This window comes from Pieris napi, chromosome 22 (assembly GCF_905475465.1).
Source record: "Pieris napi chromosome 22, ilPieNapi1.2, whole genome shotgun sequence".
Lineage (NCBI taxonomy): Eukaryota > Metazoa > Arthropoda > Insecta > Lepidoptera > Pieridae > Pieris > Pieris napi.
The window spans coordinates 3,408,881-3,435,720 of record NC_062255.1 but is presented as its reverse complement, the minus strand read 5'-3'; the positions used below and the strand labels follow the sequence as shown (position 1 = coordinate 3,435,720).

The following is a 26,840-nucleotide window of genomic DNA, read 5'->3' as shown; positions in this document are numbered from 1 at the left end:
TTTTAGACAGTTAATCGATTAAATTGTAATATCACATTGTCTTTATTGTCTTATTGATTCTCAATCCACATTACGTATACACTGAAGTATTTTTTTGTGATAAGCAAGTAGCGTTTCAGTTACAGTTGGTGTGCACACCATCCATGCAATTTTTCACTGAACATTGCCTAGTTTTCTAACGTTAATTTAAAAAAAAAATAACATAGTAGACACATAAGTTTTCATCGATAGTAGTTCTTATTATTATTGGTATTAAATAATTAGTCAAATTTAATAAACATTATATTAAACCTAAAATTTAATTTAAAGATGCTTTATAGACCTGTTTTTTATCGTGTGTCTGTCGAGGGCCAATGGTAGCAGTAATTTAGAATAATTTTTATAATGTTGTTCACCTGCCATTTTACGAATGTTCTACGTAAAAAAGCTTTCACCATTCAAGAAGAAATGGTTGGCCTCATGATGTAGTGATAAATTCTACAATCGGTCTACATAACGATTAACAACAAATTTTAAAATCATATCTGTTCTTCCTATCAAAAATACAGTTGGTAGTTTAAATCTATCATTGTAATCTCTGCACCTTTGATCACTTTGTCTGTCAGTTTTTGCAGATAGAGGCATTTTCGCTCCTTACATATTTTCGGGTTCGGTGTGATGTGATGTAGGGTTTCGTAAATAAGTTTTGTGTAGTCTCGCTAGGATACATTATGACAACAGCGCATAATATTTCAGAGTTTTGCTAGCACATGCAGTAGTTCTGTAGTTCCTGGTAATTTTTAGAAATAGTTTTAAACATCGACATTTGGTTCCAGAAAATGGTTGTTAAGTCAACTCAGCCATATTCCTAAACCTTTCCTTTTTATGTTTTCTACATAAAAAAACGATCGCTATAAAATTACCCACATTACGTGCCTTTATAAAAAGAGTGTGAAAATACTAAGATATAACATTATCGTAGTGTAACTTCTTTAGGCGCATGAGGGTAGAATTTTTACGGAACGTCACGAAGATGTGCAGCGTTTTTGTCGAAGAAAAAGGAGACAGCGATGAGAGAGACTGAGAAGGGTGAATTACCTGATAGAAATTCTATTTTTAAAATTCAAATTTCGAAAAGAGTATGTATACTACTAATATTTGTAGTTTATATTTTATGCAAAATAATTTATTGAAATCTTAAATGACGAATTGTAAATAAAATTGCCACGAGCTTTATTATCGGGGAAATAAATTAAAAAATAATAATAATTTATAATTTGTATTAATTTTCGACACTAGATAATATTTTAATGACAATTAAATTCCTTACATATCTTCCTTTATCCCTCCCTGTAAGTCTCGAAAATCTAAAAAAGTTTTAGATTTGTATAAATATGAACAAGAGTTAAAAATAAGTTTGCCCAAAAAGTTTCACTTCTGACATGTGTACTTTGTACGCACGCACTTTTTATATTTAAAACTAGCTGACCTGGCTAACTTCGTTCCGCCCTACAACCTTATATTGTATCGTTGTTACTTTAATTTAACTTATTTTAGGATTTCATTAATGTTAAGTATTACATTAATACAACTTTTTTGCAAATACAGAAATGTTTTATTGCTTGCCATTGCGAAAGAAGAATGGCAGTTTTACACATTAGGCATCTTCTCTCTAGCGTCAATATGGCGATACTGCATGTTAAGCACTTTCTGATATCCAACATCTTTTGATCAGGATCAAAGCATGGTTATGCATCTCCTCATTCACCTCAAGATCGGAATTTCTTGAACTGACACGAATTCGACGTAAAATGATGCGTAGTTTTGTCAACAGATGGCACCATATGGTTTTTGCATTCGTAAAATTAATTAATTTATTTATTGTTATTCGATAACTTATCCGATATTTTATTGCTTATTCTGCTATTCGGGACGGAAACAAATCCAACAAATCAAAAACCATGGCAATCGGTCCAGCCGTGCTCGAGTTATAAGTGTTGTAACAAACACGACTTTCTTTTATATATATAGATAACTAATGATTCATGAACTTTTTACATTTCTGAATCACAAGAAAAAAAAATTTTTTTCGCCAAACCCATGTCTGTTAAAAAAGCCAACATTTCTGGTCTAGGTTTTAACTGTATGACCTAGATATCTACCTAATAGTAATATAAAACGCGGACTCGCTCATCATGTGAGGAATCATAGTTATTTTTTAATATAAGGAAATTTAAGAAATATACTATAATTTAGTTTTTACGTTTATTTATTTACATACGTTTTTTTTGTTGCGTTTTGCGTGTTTTTTCTTCTATAGTATCTTTAAGACAGTAAAGGTGATATCAGACGGTTAATTTTTTGTTCATTTTCACCTTTCATTCGGTACATTTCACTCGAAATGAAATGTCTGAACAAAAAATGAAACACGAGTGCCGAATGAAATCATTAGTGAACCGATCCAACAGTGTTGGATATTGGCATCCGGTATCTTTCATTCCCACTCCGAATGAACGAGAAATGAACGGTCTGAACTCTGAGAGAACGTTCATTCGGATTCGGCCATTTTGTTTCGAGTCCTGTAGCCGACGGACATCACGTTGTCGACGAAGTTATAACTTTTTTTTTTTTACTTTCATCCATTCGAAGATGATTACAATATGAATCAGGATCTTCAACGGCTAGTTCTCTCAACAATGTATTGGAAGCTCCTAATAAATTTCTTCTTTCAATCCATGGTCGCACCCACCACCGTCGACGTTTTCTTTGCTTCTTTTTTGTCAACTCTTTGATTAAATGATCACAAATTAAACTAATTCCAAGACGTACGACTTCATTCGATGACATATTTAAAAGAAAGAACAATGAATGTTCATTTCTGTATCATTTCGTCTAAGCCGTGTGAACATAGAATGAAAAAAAATGAAGCATTCACTCGAGTGAACAATCATTCGAGTGAACCGTCTGATATCACCTTAAGTAATATTTTCATACAATGTTTGTGATTATCTCGGTTGTTATGTGGTCCCCACTATATTATTAAACTTTCAACTGTTATTTTTTGCCTTGTATAAGTTTAACCATATGTTCATGTAGTGATAAGTTATAGTTAAGTACCTAATGACATTGTTTGTTCCCCTAATGTATCCCTACTCCTACCCAAACCTTTAAGTACCAAATCCCGATCCTTTCAAAGGCACTTCTATTCCATATTCGAACTCCAACGTTAGTTTTTGTAAACATAATTTTAAATAAAGTTTGTTAGTTTTAAAAACAAGTTTTAGTCACTGCCTCATAACAAATTTGGCGCAGTCGGTAGGATCTACTTGTGTAGTAAGACGAAGCAAACGTACAAAGGACTAGCATCGCCTAGTACGGTAGCCTTAGGCTTTTAATAGTTTTCGCCGATACTATGCTCTTGTGGTTCGTGTTACTGTGGTAAGTGGCATTTTACTTGTGGCTCATTCTTTTCCTATATTTCCATATTTTGTGTGTTTTATATATATTATCCTGTATTACTATATCTTATATTTCATTTAATTACATTATTCATATTTAACTACACACGCATTCTACATTTTAATAATCATCATGTCATTAAAGACCGAAAGCATAATGAAGGCATCACCAGTTAATATTCAAACTCTTATAAATCTTATTCCTATATTCGACACAAACAATCACGATGAAATTTACGGTTACATTAGGTCCTGTGATACTGTGTTTAAACTGTCATCTCCGTTTGAACGGGAGACTTTGTTAACTTGTGCTCTAAATAATATTAAAGGCATCGCGGCCTCAGAAGTTCGGTGTAAAACTTACGAGACGTGGGATGAACTAAAGAGATTTCTTATTGAGAGATTCGCGAATACCAAGACGATTCAACATTTGAATTTAGAACTTCAATCGATTTTCCAGAGACATGATGAGTCCTTAACCCAATTTTATCATAGAGTAGATCTTTGTCGTTGCAAAATCTTAGAAAAACTACACTCAGAAATTTGCGATTCAACATTAGACGGACGTGTAGCAACCACCGAGGAAACCGCCTTAAGCATATTCCTCAACGGTCTCTCTACAGACATGGGTATAATGCTCAGAACAAAAGGTTTCGATACCTTGAGAGAAGCAGGTCGTTTTGCAATGCAAGAAGATCAAATTAGGGCTATGAACAAAGCTAGGCAATCTTTACTTAGACCAGTTCCAACTCCTAGGCCAGCAATTAGGAGTAATGCATATCAAAATAATTACCAATCTATTAGAAACCCAAATATTCCATTCAGGCCTCCTAATCCTAGATTTTCTCCAAAGACATGTGCTTATTGTAAAAATATTGGGCATTCAATAAACGAATGTCGCAAGAGAGCATACAACGAGCAAAATAAACAACGCGCTCTCCCTGCACCAATCCGCCATTTAAACTTAGAAGCGACCAACGAAATGAGCGACCCGTTGGAAATCGCTACCAGCTCCTACTCGATGAACCCAGCTCTTTAGACTATTCAATGCTTCCTCAAATTCCAAAATCAAGTCGAGTGTTACAAAGCACTGTGCCTGCATCCTTGCATAATAAACCAGCCTATCGGAGGCAATGCAAAGAAGCTTGCACACAGACAGATTTCGAAGCTAGCTTTATACAGACCTACAAACAGGGTAGCCAGTCCCAAACCTTTGGTCATAATACGGATTCTACTATTTCTTATAAGCACGATGAATCTCCAAAATCCTCTGAATCTAAAAATCGCACTGTATCTTCTAACCCCACTGTATCTCAAAATATCGCTGAATCTTGTAAACCCGCTGTATCTCATACTACTACTAAATCGAATTCAAAATACCATTATAAAAAAAATAAACGTAAGTCGAAATCAAACAACAAGAATATTAAATCTTTTTCAATCTCTGCTTTAAATGATATTCCTCCAGAAAATCTCTTACATGCTACATTTTACATAGATAATAAACCTGTGACTCTTTTAATTGATACCGGTGCTGGTATATCTGTCATACGTAAAGATAAAATAGGTTTAGCTTGCATTAACGAATTAAATATAGTTTCTATTCAAGGTATTTCCAGTTCTCAATCTCAGATGCTGACCTTAGGAACGGCAAATATTTCCCTTGACAATTTACCTAAACATAAATTTCATGTTGCAAACCTTAACATAAAAGCTGACGGTATTTTAGGTAATGACTTTATGACTGAATATGACTGTAAAATTGAAGTACAATCGAAAATCTTAACAATTGGCGTCAAAAGTTATGACTTATTTTATTTACATGAAAAACTACAAGATTTAAATTCACAGAACTATACTGTATCCCTCGAAAAACAAGTAATTAACAAACGATCGGAAACAGTAATTAGATGTACAACAAATTCTATGAATTTTGGCGAAGCAATCGTTGAAAAACATACATTAGATCATGGCATTATTATTCCACGCTCATTAGTGACCGTCGCAAACAACTCTTTTCTTACAACTTGCATTAATTTAGACAAACAAGATAAGATTATTAGCACTCCTTCCATCCCTGTTACTATTTTTGACTTTGACAAACATACTAAGGAACAAACTCAACATGAGATAAATAATTTTAATTGTATTTCCCAAACAGATCGTCAGAGCAAAGTTTGGTCCCTCATTAGAGGCGACCATTTAAACAAAGAAGAATCAAACTCCCTAAATAAAATCGTAATTGAATATTCTGACATATTTTATACAGAAGGTGACAAACTGACATTTACAAACCATACTAAGCATACTATTCCTACCACATCAAATATTCCAATTAATACGAAAACATATAGGTTTCCACATATACATCAACAAGAAGTAAAAACCCAGGTCGATAAAATGCTAAATGAAAATATAATACGTCCGAGTACTTCACCATGGAGTAGTCCTATCTGGGTAGTCCCTAAAAAAGTAGACGCCTCCGGCAAACAAAAATGGCGCGTCGTTATCGATTATCGTAAACTTAATGATATAACCATAGGTGATAGTTATCCTTTACCTAACATTACAGATATACTCGACAAGTTAGGACATTCTGTTTACTTCACTACTTTAGATCTCGCCTCTGGATTCCACCAAATCGAACTCGAATCAAACGATATTCCTAAAACTGCCTTTAATACTCCGTATGGACATTATGAATTTTTAAGAATGCCATTTGGATTAAAGAATGCTCCAGCAACTTTTCAACGTGCTATGGATAGCGTACTCTATGGATTACAAGGTGAACGTTGCTTTGTCTTCTTAGATGACATAGTAGTCTTCGCCTCTAGTTTACAAGAACACGAACAAAAGCTATACGAAGTCTTCAATCGACTTAGGAAAAATGGCTTAAAAGTTCAACCAGATAAGTGTGAATTCCTTAGGAAAGAAGTAGCCTATCTAGGGCATATAATTTCTAGCGAAGGTGTAAAACCTAATCCTGATAAAGTTCACGCAGTCGATAATTTTCCAGTTCCCAAATCATGCAAAGACATCAAGTCTTTCCTTGGCCTAACCGGCTATTATCGCCGTTTCATTTCTAATTTTAGTAGTCTAACAAAACCTTTAACTAGTCTCCTTAAGAAAGATGTTCCTTTTGTTTGGGGTGAAACTCAACAATCAGCCTTTGAAGAATGCAAACATCTCCTTACCAATCCTCCTATTTTACAATATCCTGATTTTACTAAAGAATTTATTTTAACAACAGACGCTTCTCTTCATGCGATTGGCGCTGTTTTATCGCAAGGGCAAATAGGTAAAGATCTACCTATTGCGTATGCATCACGTACTCTCAACAAAGCAGAATCAAATTATTCCACCATTGAACGTGAATTATTAGCCATAGTTTGGGCTGTTAAGCATTTTCGTCCCTATTTATTTGGTAGAAAGTTCAAGATCGTTACCGATCATAAACCATTAACATGGCTTTTCTCTATAAAAGACCCTGGAAGTCGTCTCGTTCGCTGGCGTCTCAAACTCGAAGAATATGAATACGAAGTAATTTATAAAGCTGGTAAAAATAATACTAATGCCGACGCACTCTCTAGGCCTTCAATTCTTAACACAAATACTATTGACTTAACTTGTGACAAAAATACTGATAAGAACGAAATCGATTCTCACGACGACTATTTACAATTAAACTATCAACACTTTACAGAAATTTCAGATTATAGTTTCGACACTCCAAATCTACATATTTCACCAGATAAGCTGTTAGACGAACGACATAAAGACATATTTATTGCTATTTCTTGTGACATTTCCGATAAGAACAATCTTTACAACGAAGCTATTTCAATGTGTTCTCAAGTGGAACCATTTCTAAAAAAGTCTAAAGCACTCTACGAAACTGACTTATTGGTTTCCAACAAAAAACAAAACATTTACTTTAACTATTCTCGACCCTTATATTTCGATCCTTGGGATTCTGAAAGCTATTTTAAGTCACTTCTTAGCTGTTTACAGAATAACGATTTGAAATCACTTTACGTACCTGACTTAAAAGATGACGCAACTTGTAAATTAAAAGGCAATGAACAACTACATATTACATCTTATTTAGCAGACATTTATAATTGTAAGATTACTATCTGTGAAAACAAAGTGAAGACTCCTAATCCTGAAGATATTCCTTCTATTTTAAAATCTTTTCATGATGACCCTTTGTCTGGTCACCGTGGTATAGTTGAAACCACACGAAAAATAAGATCAGAGTATTTTTGGAAAGGTATGACCGACACTATTAAAAATTACATTGACAAATGTCAAATTTGCCAACGGAGTAAGATACAAAGAAAAACTTATAAAGCTCCAATGGTAATAACTTCATCATCCACTGAACCTTTTGAACGTGTCTCTATCGACTTAGTTTCTTATTCGGAAGTAACCCATGACTCTAATAAGTACATCTTAACCTTACAAGATGATTTAACAAGGTTTGTACAAGCTTATCCTATTGTAGATAAACAAGCAATTACCGTAGCAAAGACTCTATTAATCTTCTGTCAACATTACGGCGTTCCCAAACGATTTCACTCAGATCAAGGAACAGAATTTGTAAATAGCATCATAAAACAATTAATGAAATTGTTAGGTTCAAATCATACATTGAGCACAGCTTACCACCCTCAAAGTAATGGTTCTATAGAACGTTTCCATGCTACTCTTAGAGATCATATACGATCGTATCATAAGAAAAATAATTGCAATTGGGATCAAATAATTCCTTTCGCAGTTATATGTCATAACACAGCAGTTAATCAATCATTGGGTTTCACGCCTCATGAATTACTTTTTGGGTATAAACCTCGATCACTCTACTCTCTAAAAGAATTAAACGAATATACAACCTGTGATTATTTACATGATCTTAATGAACGACTCAAAGTTTCTCGTGACGTTGCTTTACGTAACTTACAAGCGATGAAGGAAAAAGCTAAAGAACGTTATGATAAAAATATTAGAAACATCGCTAAGTATAACGTAGGCGATTACGTAATGCTCAAGGTGCCTAACCCTAATAACTTAGATTCGAAATGGGAAGGTCCTTATCTTATTGTCAGAATAGGATTCAATGAAAATTACATTATCAGAAAGAATGGAAGAAACCAAATAGTGCATGCAAATCGTTTAAGACCATCGCACGAATCATAAATTATTTAGAATAATTATCGTTACTAGATTTTTTTTTACAAACCAATTTTAATTCTATTTCAGTTTACCAATTGCTATGGCATTTCCCAATACTATATCCGACGGAGAGGAGAATCCTAATTATATACATTCGTTTTATACACACATGAATAATCCTTATTTTAGTTTTATCATATGTTCTATAATAAAAAAATTATTTTACATTATACTATACAAAATTTATATAATTATAAAGAAAATAGTTACAAATAGGTTTAATTCTAATTAGAATTCTGAATAGGTCGTAGTCTAATTCTTGAATATTATCATATTTCTTTCAATATTATATTTTACAAAATAGTTATTTCCATATTTCAGGTACTCCACAACCTTTGTTGTCGGGGATACCCACATACAAAATATACCTTCAAACTCAGGACTATATTATGAAGAAGTTGGTGAAGTTCTAGTGTCGGAAAGTTCTTGGAAACTCATTATATATAGAGATATCGAACCATTATTCTTATCGAGGGATTCTCTAAAACGATTAGTAAATAGTTATAATTTTATAATCAAACAAAATTCTAATTTACCTAACGTCGATACTACCAGTTCTTTTATTAAATTAAGTATTATGAATATAGACTCAAGGTTGGATGAATTTCAATATTACACAAGCGACAAGCGTTTCAAGCGCGAACTTATAGACGGTCTAAGCTCAGTTCTAAAATGGCTCATTGGTACACCAGACGCAAAAGATGCCGAATACTATAATGAATGTATAGATCTCTTAGAAAAGCAACAAATTTCTACGAATGATATTTTAAAACAACAACTCCAAATTCTTTCTTCAACCATTACTAACTTTAACAATACCATTTTAAAAATTTCATACGATGAACACATGATCAATGAAAATTTAATGAAAATTAACTCCTATATTAACTCAACGAATACTTTACTTTTTAATCTCAGTGTATCTGAACAGATCTCAACTGTTTCTATACAAATTCTAGAACTCGTCACGTCTCTAGAAAAACAAATTGATGATATCGTTGCGAGCATTTTATTTATTAAATCGGGAGCAGTTCATCCTTCGGTCATATCGTCAGTAAGTCTTTACAAAGAATTATTAGCATCAAGTCATGCTAGAACATCAGGTAACCTAGTGGCAACCGTGAGTCTTCAAAACATTCATAAAATTCTAAACTCTGCCACAATTACATCATATATTTATATGAACAAAATTATATATATATTAAATTTTCCTTTAGTCAAAAATGACATATTTACCTTATACCATTTAATTTCAATTCCTATAAAACATCCTGAGTCCTCCTTATATTCCACAATCCTACCTGAGCACATGTATCTTGCTATCAGCAAAAACAGTCAACGCTACCTGACGACGAACTCCGTGGATAAGTGTCATGAATTCTCTCCAAACCTTCATGTATGCAGTAAGGTCACAATCTTCAACTCAAACGCACAACCAATCTGCGAAGTCTCCATCTTGCTGACGAATTCTAAAGACATACCTCAAAACTGCGAAGTATCCACATTCTCTGCGCATTTCAACACATTTCATCCATTAAAAAATAACAAATGGATTTTCATACTTTCGAAGAAAATTACATATGCTATGGAATGCAACGGAAAAACTACACATGGCGAAATATTTGGACACGGAATAATTCTGCTACAACCTGCATGCAAATTTTATACACCAATGGTTACACTCATCGCTGAAGACTCGAAATCGAAAAACATAAGTCATCCCATTGTTACTGTCGACGTGGAAAATCGCTGCATCGAAGGAACTCCAGATCTTTATAATCCAAGACTCGTACCTATCCAAATTAACGATGTTTCCTTAGACTCTCTCAATACTATTAAAGACGAGATCAAACATCACTCTAAAATACTAAATCAAGACAAATATATCATTCAAGAACATCCATACAATTTCACTCTAATGAGTTTATCACTTGGATCAGTCCTTCTTATTTATACTCTTTACAAGTTTTGCAATTGTTGCAACCTCTTCAAATACTTTTACCCAAGAAGAAACCCTCACGAACAAGGATGCATTCAAATATTTAATAATTGCTTCGACCAATCCCGAAGACGACAACAAATAGAAATCCCGATGTCTACATACAATACGACGACGACGACGACGGCTTGCATCAGCTCGGACGACGAGGAAGAGGACGCCCAACAAACTTCTTCAAAAAGTTCACGCCAACAGGCGCAACCTTTATTTTAAGGGGGGAGGTGTTATGTGGTCCCCACTATATTATTAAACTTTCAACTGTTATTTTTTGCCTTGTATAAGTTTAACCATATGTTCATGTAGTGATAAGTTATAGTTAAGTACCTAATGACATTGTTTGTTCCCCTAATGTATCCCTACTCCTACCCAAACCTTTAAGTACCAAATCCCGATCCTTTCAAAGGCACTTCTATTCCATATTCGAACTCCAACGTTAGTTTTTGTAAACATAATTTTAAATAAAGTTTGTTAGTTTTAAAAACAAGTTTTAGTCACTGCCTCATAACACGGTGAAAAAAACCTACAATCAATATGCTTATTCCATATTCAAATCACTTATACTCTCTAGGGACAAAAAGCTAGTGTCGTCCCTAGAATTGATTAGCTTTATTTTTAATAGATATGATAAAAACATTATTTATCATTTCTACATTAATCGTTGCTCACATCGTCTATAGTTTTTTAAGATACTTAGGAATAAAACTTATGTGACAATTGCAGTATGATAAAAGATACTATTACTATTATTGCTTACATAAAGTAACAATAAACTAAAAGAAAACAAAAAACGTCACTGTATCGCAAATTTAGTTCATAAAAATATTGTGGCCCTTTCGAATTCCACTTTTTTTATTTCTTTATTTATCGTATTCTAATTTAATGTAAGCTTTCTTCAAAACAATTTACACACAGTTTTAATTGTTACACAGACGATATAAATTTCTTTAACCGATTACTGATTAGTTTATTATAAAACATAAAACCTATGATGCTTTTTTCTTTTCCAATCCACATACATGCCAATTCTTGCCCATAAATGCCCATAAATTCTTTCAAGCTTTGGAAGTTGTTTAAAATTTGGAAAACCAATCTTAATCATAACGGCCATCGCTTGTTTGAGTGTGTGATCCTTTATATTACACATTTAATTTCAAAAAACAAGTTTTTTTTTACAAGATTGTACGTTACTTATTAGATGTAAACAGTACTTTGACTTTATGACGTAATTGAGCTTTGGAGTGAATAGTATTGTAAACGCTTGGTGTGTAATGTTTACACATGTAGATTAGTGAACATCGATGGAACTATGACTATCTCATTGATTTAGTCTATTTTATTTATCTAAAACAATAAGCATGGTTAAAAAATACAAGAATAGGTATATACTTAATTTGTATATTTTCTTATATAGAAATTACATCATTAAAAAAATAATGTTGTCTTTGTTAGCCACGTTAATATTTTATTAAAGTGGTGTAGCCCTCGTGGGCATAAAAATATCTAACAAAAATATAGACGATTAAATAGTATTTCACACAGTGCCTGATCTTTATTGAAGGAGGTAATGTTACGCTATAATATGAGCCCGAATATAACTCAAATACGTTTGATATACGCTTAACTATTATATAACTGTAAACTGTAAAAAACGGTATATATACTACATATTTAAATAAGATTTCTTTATAGGGTATAAACTTACGTAAGACCCGTTAAACCAAAGACAAGAATACTATGTCAAAAAGGTTTTAAAAACGAAACGAAAGGCTTTATTCAACCAAATATCCAATATTCACGAGGCGATACACTTACGCCACACACGAATAATACAAACATAAAAACATTTCTAAACGCCTTTTCTGGAATTGAGGCGCCATTTCGAAGTTCGAATAGTCTGCATGTCAAACTCGTACACCCACGTCTCCTCACCAGTAACAATGCTTTTAGGCATATTATGCTTTAGTTTTTTGAGAAAATTAGGTGTTGGGACTAGCCAAGCGACCACATTTTTCATTCCCAAGTTTTTATTTAACATAGGTCAACTCGTGAGACATAAGTTCAGCAGCTATCTCTTCTTGACTTGAGTGATTTTCAGATACTTTTTCCTTTACTTTTGCGATGTTGACTTCAGCTTAAGACGTTGATGGCCTACCAGATTGAGGCAAATCTTCCATCCCATCTCGACCGCTTTTGTACCAATCATACGTACGTGTTGTTACAGTGTTAAGTCGATTCACCGTCAGAATTCTGTAACATTTTCATGGACTCCGTACACGAAATTCCACTGGCTATGCAAAATTTAATATTAACAGCTCTATTTTCGATGTTTTATCCATTCTCCAATACACACTATAAATGATTTAACTGAAACCACGTCCACATGGAGGAATAAAAATGATAATTTGGAATTATAAACATATCATTATTTCTCTTTTTTGACAGAATAAATATGTAAGTAACATATTTAACTTTTATGTACCCATAGATAGATAGATTAAATGAAATTACAAAAGCAAGACTCGGTATTTTCCATATGTTGATGTCCTTCGTGGTCTTAATATTTGTATATATTTAATTAAAACGCTATAACTAACCTTAACCCGATTATAATCAGTTTATACCTACATCAATACTGATTTGAATAACATTTAATTTACTTCATCCATTCCAAATCCAGAGTAATAAGCTAATTGCGACGCGAATAACAGATAAAAACAACGACATAGAGTGAGCTTTATCTACCGGTGTTTTTTTTATAGTAAATAAATTTGTATACTTTCATAATAATATTCTTCTAAAGAAAAAACTTTTTAACCGGATTAAAGTTATGTATTATTATAAATTTACAATTATTTAACATAATTTTAAATTTAACAAACGTTTCGCGTGCTTTACAGCGTGTTAAATATGTAATTGTAAATTTATAATAATACATAACTTTAATCCGGTTAAAAAGTTTTTTATTTAAATGTGTAAAGGTTAAGTCAATAAAGGACAATAATATTCTTCTATTCGACTAATTTGTATCTCAACAAATTTGCACGACCAGAAAGGTCGGTTGGATATGTTTAAATAAAACACTTTGTTTGAAGCTGGGTAAAGACTGACTTTAATTGTTTAAAACATGAGTTGTGGGGTTGTGACTGGTTGTGGGGTTATGACTGGTTGAGAGGATGTGACTGGATTAACAAAAAAACAACTTGACTTATTGAAGAGATCGTAAATCTAAGTGACACTTATATTATTGGACATTATTGGAAACGAGAATGTGAAATTACAATTTATGATTGTGGTAAAAACTAAAGGGCTCATTTTGGCTTCAAGTGTGCGTTGATTGCTTACATTTTGTTTACACTTCTAAATATTAACATAAAATAACTTTACTAATGTTAGATTACATAACTCCATAATCTTTTAAAACCACACTGGACGTACTTGGCGTTAAAAAACGAGGTTTAGATTGAAGTTATTTGTTACCATGCTTAGTATTACTTTTATATCGAAACCATGAAATCTATGCGTCTTTCTTAACGACATAGACCAGTGCAGATAGCCTTTAAAATAAATAAAAAGTGAAAAAAATCACAGTAGGATGAAACCCATTAGAAAAGGAGAGGAATATGATCAAAATGAAAGGAAAAATAAATTACGGTCGATCTGAGGTCGGGAAGGGGTAGGGGGGGAGTTTTAAGGGTAAAAAACGGTTTATCTCGATTTCCGGCAAAACTAAAAGTCCTATCGAAGAAAGTTAAATGGCAAAGTTGGAGGTAATAAAAAGATCTAAAACTTTTGTATTCCCACATTTTTCACATAACCTCAAAATTTATGTGAAAAATTCAAAAAACCAAGTTTTTGGTTTTTTATTTTTATCTTTAACAAAAATATATTTTTTTTAACAAAATTTGGTGAAAACTTACCTTTCTATCTCCCAAATACACTGTAATTTATTTGATTAAAAATATTTATTTGTTCACCTTATTTTGAATTAATATCGAAAAAACATCCTAATTTTCAATCGAAAATTCTGACGTCAAAATTTCAGCTTTTTTCAAAAAATTGGTGTGCTTTCAGTTCGTTGAAATCTCTACTTTCCTATGGTAAAAAAATATATATATATTACCATAGTAAATCTTCTCATAAAACGCAAAAAATCGTATGCAGTAACGCCCAGACCCGTCATCCCCTTCCCTACTTCTCTATGAATCTTCTTTAAATTATAATCAGATGCCTATTTATTACTATTTTAAGATAACTTATATATGCTTGAGTGACCTAAAAAAAAAATTTAACCTTTAGATGGGCTAAAATTTTCGTATTTCATAGAGAAGTAAGGAAGGGGATGACAGGTCTGGGCGTTACTGCATACGATTTTTTGCGTTTTCTGAGAAGATTTACTATGGCAATATATATATATTTTTTTACCATAAGAAAGTAGAGATTTCAACGAACTGAAAGCACACCAACTTTTTGAAAAAAGCTGAAATTTTGACGTCAGAATTTTCGATTGAAAATTAGGATGTTTTTTCGATATTATTTCAAAATAAGGTCAACAAATAAATATTTTTAATCAAATAAATTACAGTGTATTTGGGACATAGAAAGGTAAGTTTTCACCAAATTTTGTTAAAAAAAAATATTTTTGTTAAAGATAAAAATAAAAAACCAAAAACTTGGTTTTTTGAATTTTTCACATAAGTTTTGAGGTTATGTGAAAAATGTGTGAATACAAAAGTTCTAGATCTTTTTATTACCTCAAACTTTGCCATTTAACTTTCTTCGATAGGACTTTTAGTTTTGCCGGAAATCGAGATAAACCGTTTTTTACCCTTAAAACTCTCCCCCCACCCCTTCCCGACCTCAGATCGACCGTAATTTATTTTTCCTTTCATTTTGATCATATTCCCCTCCTTTTCTAATGGGTTTCATCCTACTGTAATTTTATTTGGTTTCAAAAATTATCGGCACTGGTCTAACACTTTGCTTGACTCGGGTATTGACAAATTTCCCGCTATTTTTACCACACATCATCATATATCATTAATCAGCAAGGAACTTGACATGCATAAAGACGATGGCCCGTTTCAATTAGTTTATTACATATACGTTATACATAGTGTTTTGTATAACGCTGTGCTATATTACGTTTCTGTTTATAGCGTCCTAAGTATCACATTACTAATTGCCAATAAAGAGAAGTGCTTTAACAGGAAATCAGTCGTTCATTTACTTCTAAACGCATTCGTGAATTTCGTCTACGGAATTAGAAAATACGTTTTACGGGGGGATTATTTAACAAATATTTAGATAAAGATATTTTTTTTGATACTTAATGTAAAACAGGAAACAGAAGTCGTTCAAATATAAACAGTTATCGTAAGCATCGCCTATGTGTTAGCTACAAAATGGCGATATTTACCCATTGTAATAATTTGGCGCCGTATTAATAGTACTTGAAAGTCTATTAGAGGCTTTGCTTAAATCAACTAAATTCCGCATATTAAAAAAGAATGTCAACTGCCAGGGGGTCTTTGTTCGCTTAATACAAGGCGACAGAGTTCTTTCTTTCTTCTTGTTTCTAATAACTATAACCTCGCTGCTTAACCAAACGTCAATTTATGTTAATAAATTAAAAATATAACATAAATGTATGTACATAAACAACGTACATGACACAGTAACATACTGTACAGAAAGAAATAAATTCTTTATACACACTTCCTCAATAATGATTATAAATATTAATTACATTACTTTTTCATTCATTTAAATAAATTTCAAGTTCATTGGTTTTAGGTTATATTATACACATTGTTAATCTTTGTTAATTGAACGTCGACATTGATTCCATAAAAGTGCAGAAAGCCTATTTTAAAATTAGTAAAATTAAATATTTTTTAAAAACAAAGTTACCTACGTCACGTTTATTTATTTGCAAAGTGAGAGTGCCTCGATAAAGATAAGGACAGAACAGTCAGTGGCTGTTGGACGAAGTGTTTGTTTAGTACGTTTATCAATAAGGGTAAAGGGGATCATAAATTTATCAAAGTAGCTGTTTCATTCGCCTTAATTTGAAACCCGTGGACATTATAAATGCGCGCGTGGTACTTGACCACTATTTGTCGCGGAGTTGTTTTGAAATCAAATGATGTCAAGAGTCATTTTTGTTTACAATTAATTACTTGTGATGAAAACTGATTTATTTGGATTGAGGTTGATATTGTGCATCATACAAAAACAGCATAATGATTTAAATCACAAATTTAATTACGATAAAGAAGGTTATAGTGTAACCTTAAACTGTAGTGTGTGTCGATTCTAAAGTACTAATAACTGTGCAATAATCTCTCTAAATTATTGATTTCAAGCAGTTGTTAGCATTATTCATAGATTATTTAGTATTCTGCTGTCTTTTCTAATTTTGAACAAAATTTGTATAATCAAATAGTATAAATAAGAAATACGTCTATTAAATGCAATAAAAAATTGATTGTAGTAAAACGGTTTCAAATACAAAGTATTTATTGATACATGTATCGTAGCCCAATCTTAGATGTTGACAAATTTATAAAACGGTTCTATTAAATCTAGAGGCCAATTGATCATGTCGTTGAATCTTCGACTTTTAAATAATTTTTCAATGTTTGGTCATTTGTTTTATGTAAGACTAGCAATCTCGGCGAACTCCGTTTCGCCACCAGATGGCTTCGTTTTATGTAATATTTCGTTTGGTGATCCCGCTTTTCTGTTGAAATTTTTCCTGAATTTTCTTGCTTGCTATAAACCTCACGGTGCCCGAGACCTTTCTAACGAATGCAAAACCGTGGAAATCGGTTCGTGCGTTCTGGAGTTATAGCGTCAGGAAGGAAAACTCGACTTATTTTTATACCTATAGTAGATAAAATATGAGTTTGATGTAAATTGTTATATTTGTCGACCCTTCCACGGACACTCCTTAGGGAGCGTTCAAGTATTACGTAACGAATTTGGAGGGGGAAAGTCCTTTTGTAAAACGTTACTATACGGAGCGGGGTTTGAATTACGCGTTATTGTTAATATTATTTCGACCTTTCAGTACTTTACACCACATAATGGTAACTTTTAGGTATAAAGAGTCACTAGGTGGTCACAAAACGTTTTACTATACTTGGGTACACAAAAATGTTACGGAGCGTTAAATGGGGGGGTTAATAATCTCCAAAAAATGCGAGACGTAATACTTGAACGCTCCCTTAATCAAATAATACCAAACAAAATGTTGTAAATCGATTTGGACCGTATAGTATCATTATTTTTTTTGATCACACAATAACATTAAAAAATAATGATATTATACGTCATCAGATTCTGCTGTACCTAATCGTAATGCTTTGCCAAAACGTTTCAAAGGAAATTAAGTTATCAGTCATATACAAAATACTACGATAGAAAAATTTATAACATTATATTAGCATCTAAAAATAAACTCTAGAATATTGAATAAGAAAGAGATATTAAATAAAAATGAAACACATTATTAATTGGAGTAAACATTACAATGGTAGGATAATACCTAGTCTTGACATTTCATTTAGCGTCCTGTTGAATAATTTATTAAATCATACCACTACGAAATCCTGTGCCAACAAAGATATCCAAAAAACTTTTGATAAAATAAGGGTGCCATTTCAAAATAAAAGACAACAAAGCAGATGTTTATAGGATTTAGTGAAATCAATCTATAGGTCCAGCTGCTTGACGATATTTTAAATGAAGTTATGTAAACACAAATTTATACAAAAATTTCTTGCGTTTATCAGTTAAATTTGTTTTCAATTCAATTGAATTTTTGACTTTTGTCGTAGTCGTGTTATGCTAGCCAAATCTGAACAAATCAGACAAACGGGATTAGTACATAAATAAAATATCCTAACAGTCAATATTTTTTGACATCGAAAACTGCGTCCTTTAGTCCTTTTTCTGAAAAAACCTCACCCAGCTTCATCCATTCCTTCCGTGCCGTGTATTCCGGCTTCAAAACGTGTTTAGTAATTCAAAAAGTCCTATTGTTATGTGAGCCTCTTATACTTGATTAATTGATAACTCTTAACTCTCAACCAAGCTAATGTAAGTGCGTGCTCCTATTTCACCATGCCTCCTGCTGATAGAGGACAAGTCTTTGTTTTTAATTTATGTTATTATTATTAATTACTTAAGATGTCATGTGGAACATGGTGTAATGGTTGCAGATCCTTACAAACGTTGTGTAAAAAAACATGGCGATTAAAAAGGAATGGCGGAGAGTTTGTCGCCAGTTCTTCTCTTCCGTTCTACGTTCTTGATTTGAGAACTGGCACTAAATGTAAAGTTAGAAGCATTTCATATATATTTTTTTTGACGTTCATAGGTGTACATTGTGTTACCTATATGATTAAATGATTTTGACTTGACTTGAAGCAATCTGTATTATTTTTAAAATTGAAATGCTACAATACAAGTTACAACCGTGATTATGCATCGTATGGAATAGTTAGAATTATACAAATGCGTATAAACACAATAACATAGGCCAATGTACGAATTTACGATATTTTCCTCATGTAATTGTATATGTTTAATATCATAATGTATGTTCTTTTCTTGAACGCGTTGATTTTCTATTCTATTCGCACAATGCCACGTACGTGTTTCCGTTTCGATCCAAATATGCCCACAGAGCGTCAGCGTCAGGGCGAACTGATCAAGTTATTCATATAAAAATCTTTCGTTTTTATTCTAATCTATTAACTACATGTAATTTTCGTTCTTGGGGTGTTGGTATATACATTGTACGAAATCCTTATTATATGTAAGTAGACAAAAAAAGTAATACAAAAGTAGTTCTGAAGTACTCTGAATGTACGTTTGATATCTAAAGCGTTCATTTACTACATAAACTGTTAATTATAATTCTGACATTCAATGTATTTTGAATATATGTAAATGTAAACTGACCTACAAAATAATGGAATTAATGCTATTAACAATTACGTTACATTTTTGTTCAGAATTATATTTCTGTGGCTATTCTTTTTAACAAATATTTCTTAATACACGTTAACGTTGGCCTGTTAAGGTTTTTTTTGGTAACTCATCGAGTCGATTTTATGTGAGACTGATGCGTATTTTAAAGCTCAATTAACGACTGAAACAAGCACAGGACATAGTGGAATAGGCTACGGTAAACTTTACTAATAATAATATTCATAGTAAACTTTATTCATAACAATTATTTATCTTTTCTAAATAGCTTATCCGTAATCTTTACTGACCCCTTACTGTCCTACAAGACTATCGTGACTGAACAACCAAAAGGCATCCTGACTCAAATACTAACGGGGCACAGTAGAAAAATTTAACTCCACTGTCTGACTGAACGACCAGCAAGTCTATAAACCACTTCTTTAAAGCTTGCCCAAGATACCAAAACTATCGGTGCTATGTGCTCCAGATTAGGTGGGTAAAGTGACTTGTGACGGCTTAAAAGACTCGATCCATAAGAGAGACCAGAAACAAGTTTCTTTGTCACTGTAAACAGGTCTCAAAGGATGCGGTGAGACAAAACCAATGAATGTAAAAAGTGTAACCATTATACCTTAATAAGGACTTTTCCTATGCGGAAGTGGAGAGTTGATTGTGCTCCTCGGCCCGGGAGCACTAGTATTTATTGTATAAATACTATATATAACAAAATAATAAAGTGTCCGTAACGAATGCTTTTTTTTAGCCTAAATTCACTTTAAATACATGGGTTATTGTACTAATATCCTTAATTGTATATTTACTTATCGTCCAAATTTAATCTGTAGCGATAGATACAGTTGTCATTTTTTTTTAAATTTGGCTTTCTTATAATTCACGTGGGTTAAATATATTTTACCAGTATAAATATAAATATAGATACTTCTATATACTTGAAGTAGTATATTCTGCTCAGCTAGCTACTAGATAAAATGAATACTTTTTTCGCTTTGTTTCGAATAATAAGGTAATATTTTTCTGGCATTGCCATTCCTTAACAAAGATGACGACAAAGGCAAACCAGAATGATGAAACCAGTTTGATGCTATTTATGCAGCCTTACTTATTATACTTTACTAACTTTAATACTTACTTATACTTTTTTATTTTATCGGCATTGTTATTGCAATTTTCGCTGTAGCTGTACTGGTTTTAGAAGTATAATTCGTTCACAACGTAATAAACGTGGTTGACATGATATAAAATACTTGTATGATGTGTTGATGTAAATAATTTAAATTTATCGTATATTACTTATTATAATGAAAACACAACGTTTATGTATTTTTTAATTTATATTATGTATATAAATAATAATTTTTAAGACGAGATATATCATACAGAAATATCATTATTAATTTGAACCAAGAAACGTGATCAATACATATAACTTACAAGTGTTTTGAGTTATAAAATAATTGCGGATTCAAAATGCGATTTTTATATTGCTGTGAACACAACAAAGTAACCAGACCAGACTCAGGCGCTCGTCTTGGTCAAAAATAGTAAAAACAATACACAATTAGATTTACATTCTCTAAAATTATGGTTATATTTTTGTGTAGGTACTTCGGAAGTATACCCAACTGAACCATTTAATGTACAATAAAGCAAGTTACGAGTAGAACCGTTTTGTATACTATAAACCAGAGGGATATAACCCTCAAAGCAATACTGATACAACGTATGTAACAAGTAAATTTTGCATTTTAAAATAACACGCAACACATTGAAAATACTAATAAAATTAAACAGAATTAAAAATAATAAACAAAGTGGCTAATATCGGCCCTGCTAGACATTACATCTATCAATACTACTGGTATATATATAATACATATTTTAATAATTATATATGTAGTGAAACAGTAGTTTGAAAAGATTTCCTTTGAGATACGATATATCAATATTTAAAACTGAAAGTATTTTTTAAAAAGAATTTAGAATTTAGTATAAAAAAAGACAAAATAAAAATGTGCATAAGAAAATAAATTATATTTATTAGCCCGAAAATATAACTTTAATCTATACATATTACAATATGTACGGAGTGTACAAATGTATAGATCAAAGGTATACTAAAATTAAGATTATTAAATCAAATTTAGTCAATATTATTTATTAATAGTCAAAGTACAAAACAACCTTTATTCAATGAAACTTAATAAAAGTGATGTTGTTCACAGTTTGATCAATGTTTATCACCGTTTGCAATTATTTAGTTCTAGGAAGGAATTTATCCCACTACAGAAAAAATGCTTATTGATTCTCATATTGTCACCGACTGAAATTTTAATGTTGAAGTTAAGAAATCCATAGGTATCCTTATTCTAAATTCCAGCAAGTGTTCGGAATGTACAGTAGTTCTAAACAGCAATTCGTATTGTTTCACAGAAAAATGATATTTACTCAACACTCATGACAAAACTAAGGTTTAAAAGTAGCCAAATAATAAAAAGAAACAAATCCTGCATTTAATACACTATGTTTTTTATAATTGATTAGTCTAAAAATAATTTCAAGAATGAAGAGGGTCGTTCTGTGTCCTATGACTTGACTATATTAACTACTGGCTTCTGTGTGTGTATCCATATAGATTGAGGAGCCACATTCCATATTTAACCGTGCATTTAGTATTATTATATTTATATTTATTAGATACTAGCTGGCCTGGCGAACATCGTACCGCCTAACAGTCGATTCTTAATTTTTTTAAATTCTTATTCTGCTATTCGGGACACCGGTCTAGCTTGTAAGATAAAAAAAAAGAAAGTTGATAAGACAACAAATACATTATGTCAAAAAATAAAAAATTACCTTCCCGGAACCCCTCCACTAACATTTGAACATTATGTTATGGTATTAAAGTTCAAATTGACTTTTAAGTATAATTACGAATATTTTGTATGAGAATATAGAAAAGTGTTGTTTTTAGACTTTTTCACTCAATTTTTTTTAATTTTTCTCTCCGTAAGAACCATCCTCGTACTTCAAGGAATATTATTAAAAAAAATCAGACAAATCGGTCAAGCCGTTTTCATGTTATGTCGTGACAACGGAAAACGGGTTTCATTTTTATATGCATATATAGGTTAGAGCGATAGAGTACCTATAATTTATTTTATATTAGTAATTTCCATAAACCAAGAAAATAAATATACTATTTTGTGAGCTATTGCATTAATAGTCACACATCACCATGTTGCACCAATCACCCCACGATTAAACGCGTGTTTTAATAAACTGGGTTAAAACTAAATTTAACCGTATTAATGTTTGTATAATAAAAATTGTAGGAATGTTGTGAGAAAAAAATTTGAATGAGTTTTCCCGGTTTTTCAATGTAAACACGAGTTGGTGTTTGCTTTATTGAATTTGATACAAGGTATCGAAACAAACTACATAAGAAAACAAATAATTACAGTATAGAATGACTAATGTGTTAGTAAAAGACCTAAAAGGTTTTTTCTAAACTTATACCTAAATAAAAGCGGTAAATAAAAGCTATGCAAGCAGGACTCTCGGTACAATACTAATGTAGACCTACCACTGTTATCGACCATGACGACTCAGGAAAGAGTTAAACGTCTAGGAATAAGTTTCTTAATGTATTATTCTTGAGATCAAGGTCCAATATTAAAGTTTTGCGATTTCTTGATAATTGAATCACCACTAGATTTTTTGACAATTCCTTCGCAATAAATAGTGGGCAGGCTATTTGATGAATGACTTAGATCGCGAAGAATTTGATTTGTTTAATATATCAGTCGATTTGTTGAACCTATCTTTAGACACATGTGTCTTAAAGTGTTAGGCGTTAATTATACATGAAATTTAAAATCTAAATATAAGGTGTCACTATAATGTTTTGCTTGTTCGTTCATAATATCAACAAACCAGCTTTCAAATGCTAGTCCAGTTGAAACAATAGATCATTGAATTTATAAAGACCATTTCTGTATCAGTATTTTTAAACAGGAAAACTATCAGTTTTTGATAAGTGGAATTAATAATATCTAATATTTATTCGTAACGTGTAGATGAAATGTGTTATTCTAGACGGAATTTTCTTGTGAATATGCTATAATCTGTATTTTCCTATTTATTTATTTTTTTTGCTATTTTGAATATGTATATTGATAAATTTCACCATGATAACATTTTTTATTTTATAGTATTTAATACTATACATAACAAAGTGTAATTTCCCAAGTTTTTTTTTTTTGGAGGAATTTATCTTTTACTTTAGCGTACAGTAACTCGCATCCACTTCATAACATGTTGACTAAATAAACAAAGCATTACACACGTTTAACGGATTGTGCAAATTCATGACAAAAAAGGCAAATAGTAAAGTTTAGACTTAGATCTACTAAAGGTTACGTATTATCAATCGTGTTTAGCGTATAAATTAAAACAAAGACACTATCTAATCGCTGTAATTGCCATAAAAACTTATAAATAATTAAGCTTCGTTAGGGTATTTAACAATTAGACAAAGGTTTTTATTTTTTGTTATCATCTTATCTTCAACAAAATGTGATTGGAGATACAATTGATAGATTATGTTTTAATTAGAATTATATAAATAAGACGTTAAATTACCTTATTCCTTAAATGATGACTACGGTCAAAAAACTTTATAGACAGTAAAATTCAAAATTTGAGATTTTACTTTACTTTGTGTTGAGAATGGATCACGTCAGTACGAAACTATTTATTTCTTAGTTTTCGCCGGTAAGACTTGCGATCAAATTAGTTGAAAAGTTGTATAAAAAAACTGTTTTAACAATATGTAAAAAGAAATTTGAACTTGGTATGTTACAATATTTACTTTAAATCAGTTTTTTGTAACATTTGTCAAATTAACCAGCAAAGTCAATCAGAACAATATTATATATTCTAAACCACTAAATGAACTATTCATGCAATAAATTTTAACCTTTTTAGCCAAAGTTATTTTTAACCGAACTCATTATCATGACTTACACGAACAAGCTAATAATAATAAGCTTTATTAAGATGATTATAATATTTGTGGGTAATGTTAGATTATAATGAGTATTTTTTATGACAAACATAACTGTTTGCCCTATTTAGCTTGTAAGTGTCTGTTACGTCCTAGTTCCACCTTTTCGCCGGTCTGGTCACGCCTTGTTCCGCCTTTTCACAAACACAGCAACTCAGCTATATTAATCATAGGACTGTATCACGATTAATTTATACCTTCATAAAATCATTAGGATAGGCTTTGAACCTATCATTAGGCAGAAGGTAACCAGACCGCTATTTAGTGAGATGAATTACCTAATATGTCTCAACAAAACGTAGGAGAGAGTGTTTGAATCGTTGCCTGTCCTTAAATCAGTTGCGTGCCTTCCAAGTCCATTTTGTTTTGTCAGATCAAACTCACGACCACAGCGAAATCAATAAACAAGTATCTGTGATAAAGACGTCTGTTAGTGTCGCATCAAATATGTTTATATCATAAGTAAAAATGTATATTCCATATATATTATACAAATCAGCGCACTTATGTCATAATTGAAATGAAGGTTTTATTGTCAACAGCGCTGAGGAGAACGCAAACAACACCTGCGCAATGGCTGCCACAGCGGCAGCGCCGGCTGCTTGGCGGGGAACCAACGATAGCGCGACAACAGAGTTCTGCCGTCGAGGCAACACGCCCGCCACGTATGGCAGGTACCACCAGCGAAACAATGCACCATATGCCACGCCACCCTCTAATACCGAAAGGTTTGCATGTTGCACTTTATAAGACCCACACAAGCTCGATTTCAACATTCTTTAAAATATTATCGAGGTAAGGTACAGAGATCCGCCTTTAAATACAGTAAAAAGCTAAGAGACTTTCTATATAAAATTCAAAAGTTTTAGGTTTGGCAGCTGGCGTACTTGAACTTCGTAGAAGTATGGTTGGCTTTTGTGACTTTTTATTTAATGTAGCGAATCAACCTGTCTCTAAAACCCACATAATTCCTAAACTTTGTATCATTTTATATTCTGCAATTTGCATGATATTATTTGTGTGTAACTACAGTCAGTTCATTATGCTTTATGTGTGCCTTTGTGTTGTAATTAACTATGTGTTTTTACTATATAATTTATTTTATATTAAATGTGTGATTGTTTAACGTCCCGATAAAATTTACGAGTTTTCATAAAAATAAAACGAAATCCATGTCTCTATCGATTGAGTAATATATAAACTATTCCGGCATAGAAAGCTTACAAAGAGTCTTATATGATGAGACAGTTTGGTGGGTGTTCCATGTTTTGGATTTCTTTCATTTTAATTAAACTAACATTTTTTTGTACATTCCACTGTATGTATACAATTTATACAGTTCAGATGTGGAATTCCAAGATATCTAGTAAACCCTCTAAGCTTGGTTAAATCATTTAGTAAATCTTTATAAAATATGAAGACTTTTTCAACGGGGCTGGTTTAATACTTTGAGATTCTTGACTCTTTTTTGTTCTGTTGCTATAGAGCGTTAACAATCACACATAAAAACTAATCTGGTATTGTATACCATTTTGATATGAACTAATTTAATTTCAGAACAACACCCCTCCACCGGTGGTACGGCGCGACGGGCGGAGAAAGCACGCCGAGTACGCCGGGTGGCGGGCCCGAGCGGCGCCGGCGGGCTTCGGGCTCGGGTTCGTCTCGCTCCGAGTCCTCGTCTCCTGAGCCCAGTGACACGTCTCGCGGGTCTACGCCGCCCCCGCCTGCTCACCACGCCCACAACAACCATCGGACCCCGTCCACGCATCCACACCAGGTTTGTTATTGCCTAACTACTTATTATAACTAACTCACAAAATTATGACACATGATTAAATTGTCAATCAATCTCAAACACATATGTTTACAGAAATAAACAAACAATTAAGTAAAAGAAAATATATATATATCTTAATATATATAAATTACGTGTCACGTTGTTTGTCCGCTATGGACTCCTAAACTACCGAACCGATATCATTCAAATTTGCACACCATGTGCAGTTTGATGTAACTTAAAAGATAGCTTACATCTCAATTTATACCCGCAATATTATTTTATTGCAAAATATTTGTTTATTATTTGATAGTCACAATTCTA

The 26,840-nt window shown here is 32.2% G+C and overlaps 1 protein-coding gene across 7 annotated transcripts in view; it reads left to right on the top strand.

Moving 5' to 3' along the window:
• The window catches only part of LOC125060777 (protein split ends-like), a 73,268-nt gene that overhangs the window by 24,500 nt on the left and 21,928 nt on the right, over positions 1–26,840 (top strand). For 5 of the 7 annotated variants that reach the window (XM_047665838.1, XM_047665837.1, XM_047665834.1 and 2 more), the window contains 2 exons: positions 25,279–25,464; positions 26,294–26,516. In XM_047665838.1, coding sequence (XP_047521794.1) covers positions 25,279–25,464; positions 26,294–26,516 — 409 coding nt within the window. The remainder of the gene's footprint in view (positions 1–25,278; positions 25,465–26,293; positions 26,517–26,840) is intronic. The other 2 variants (XM_047665839.1, XM_047665835.1) reach the window with 1 other exon arrangement.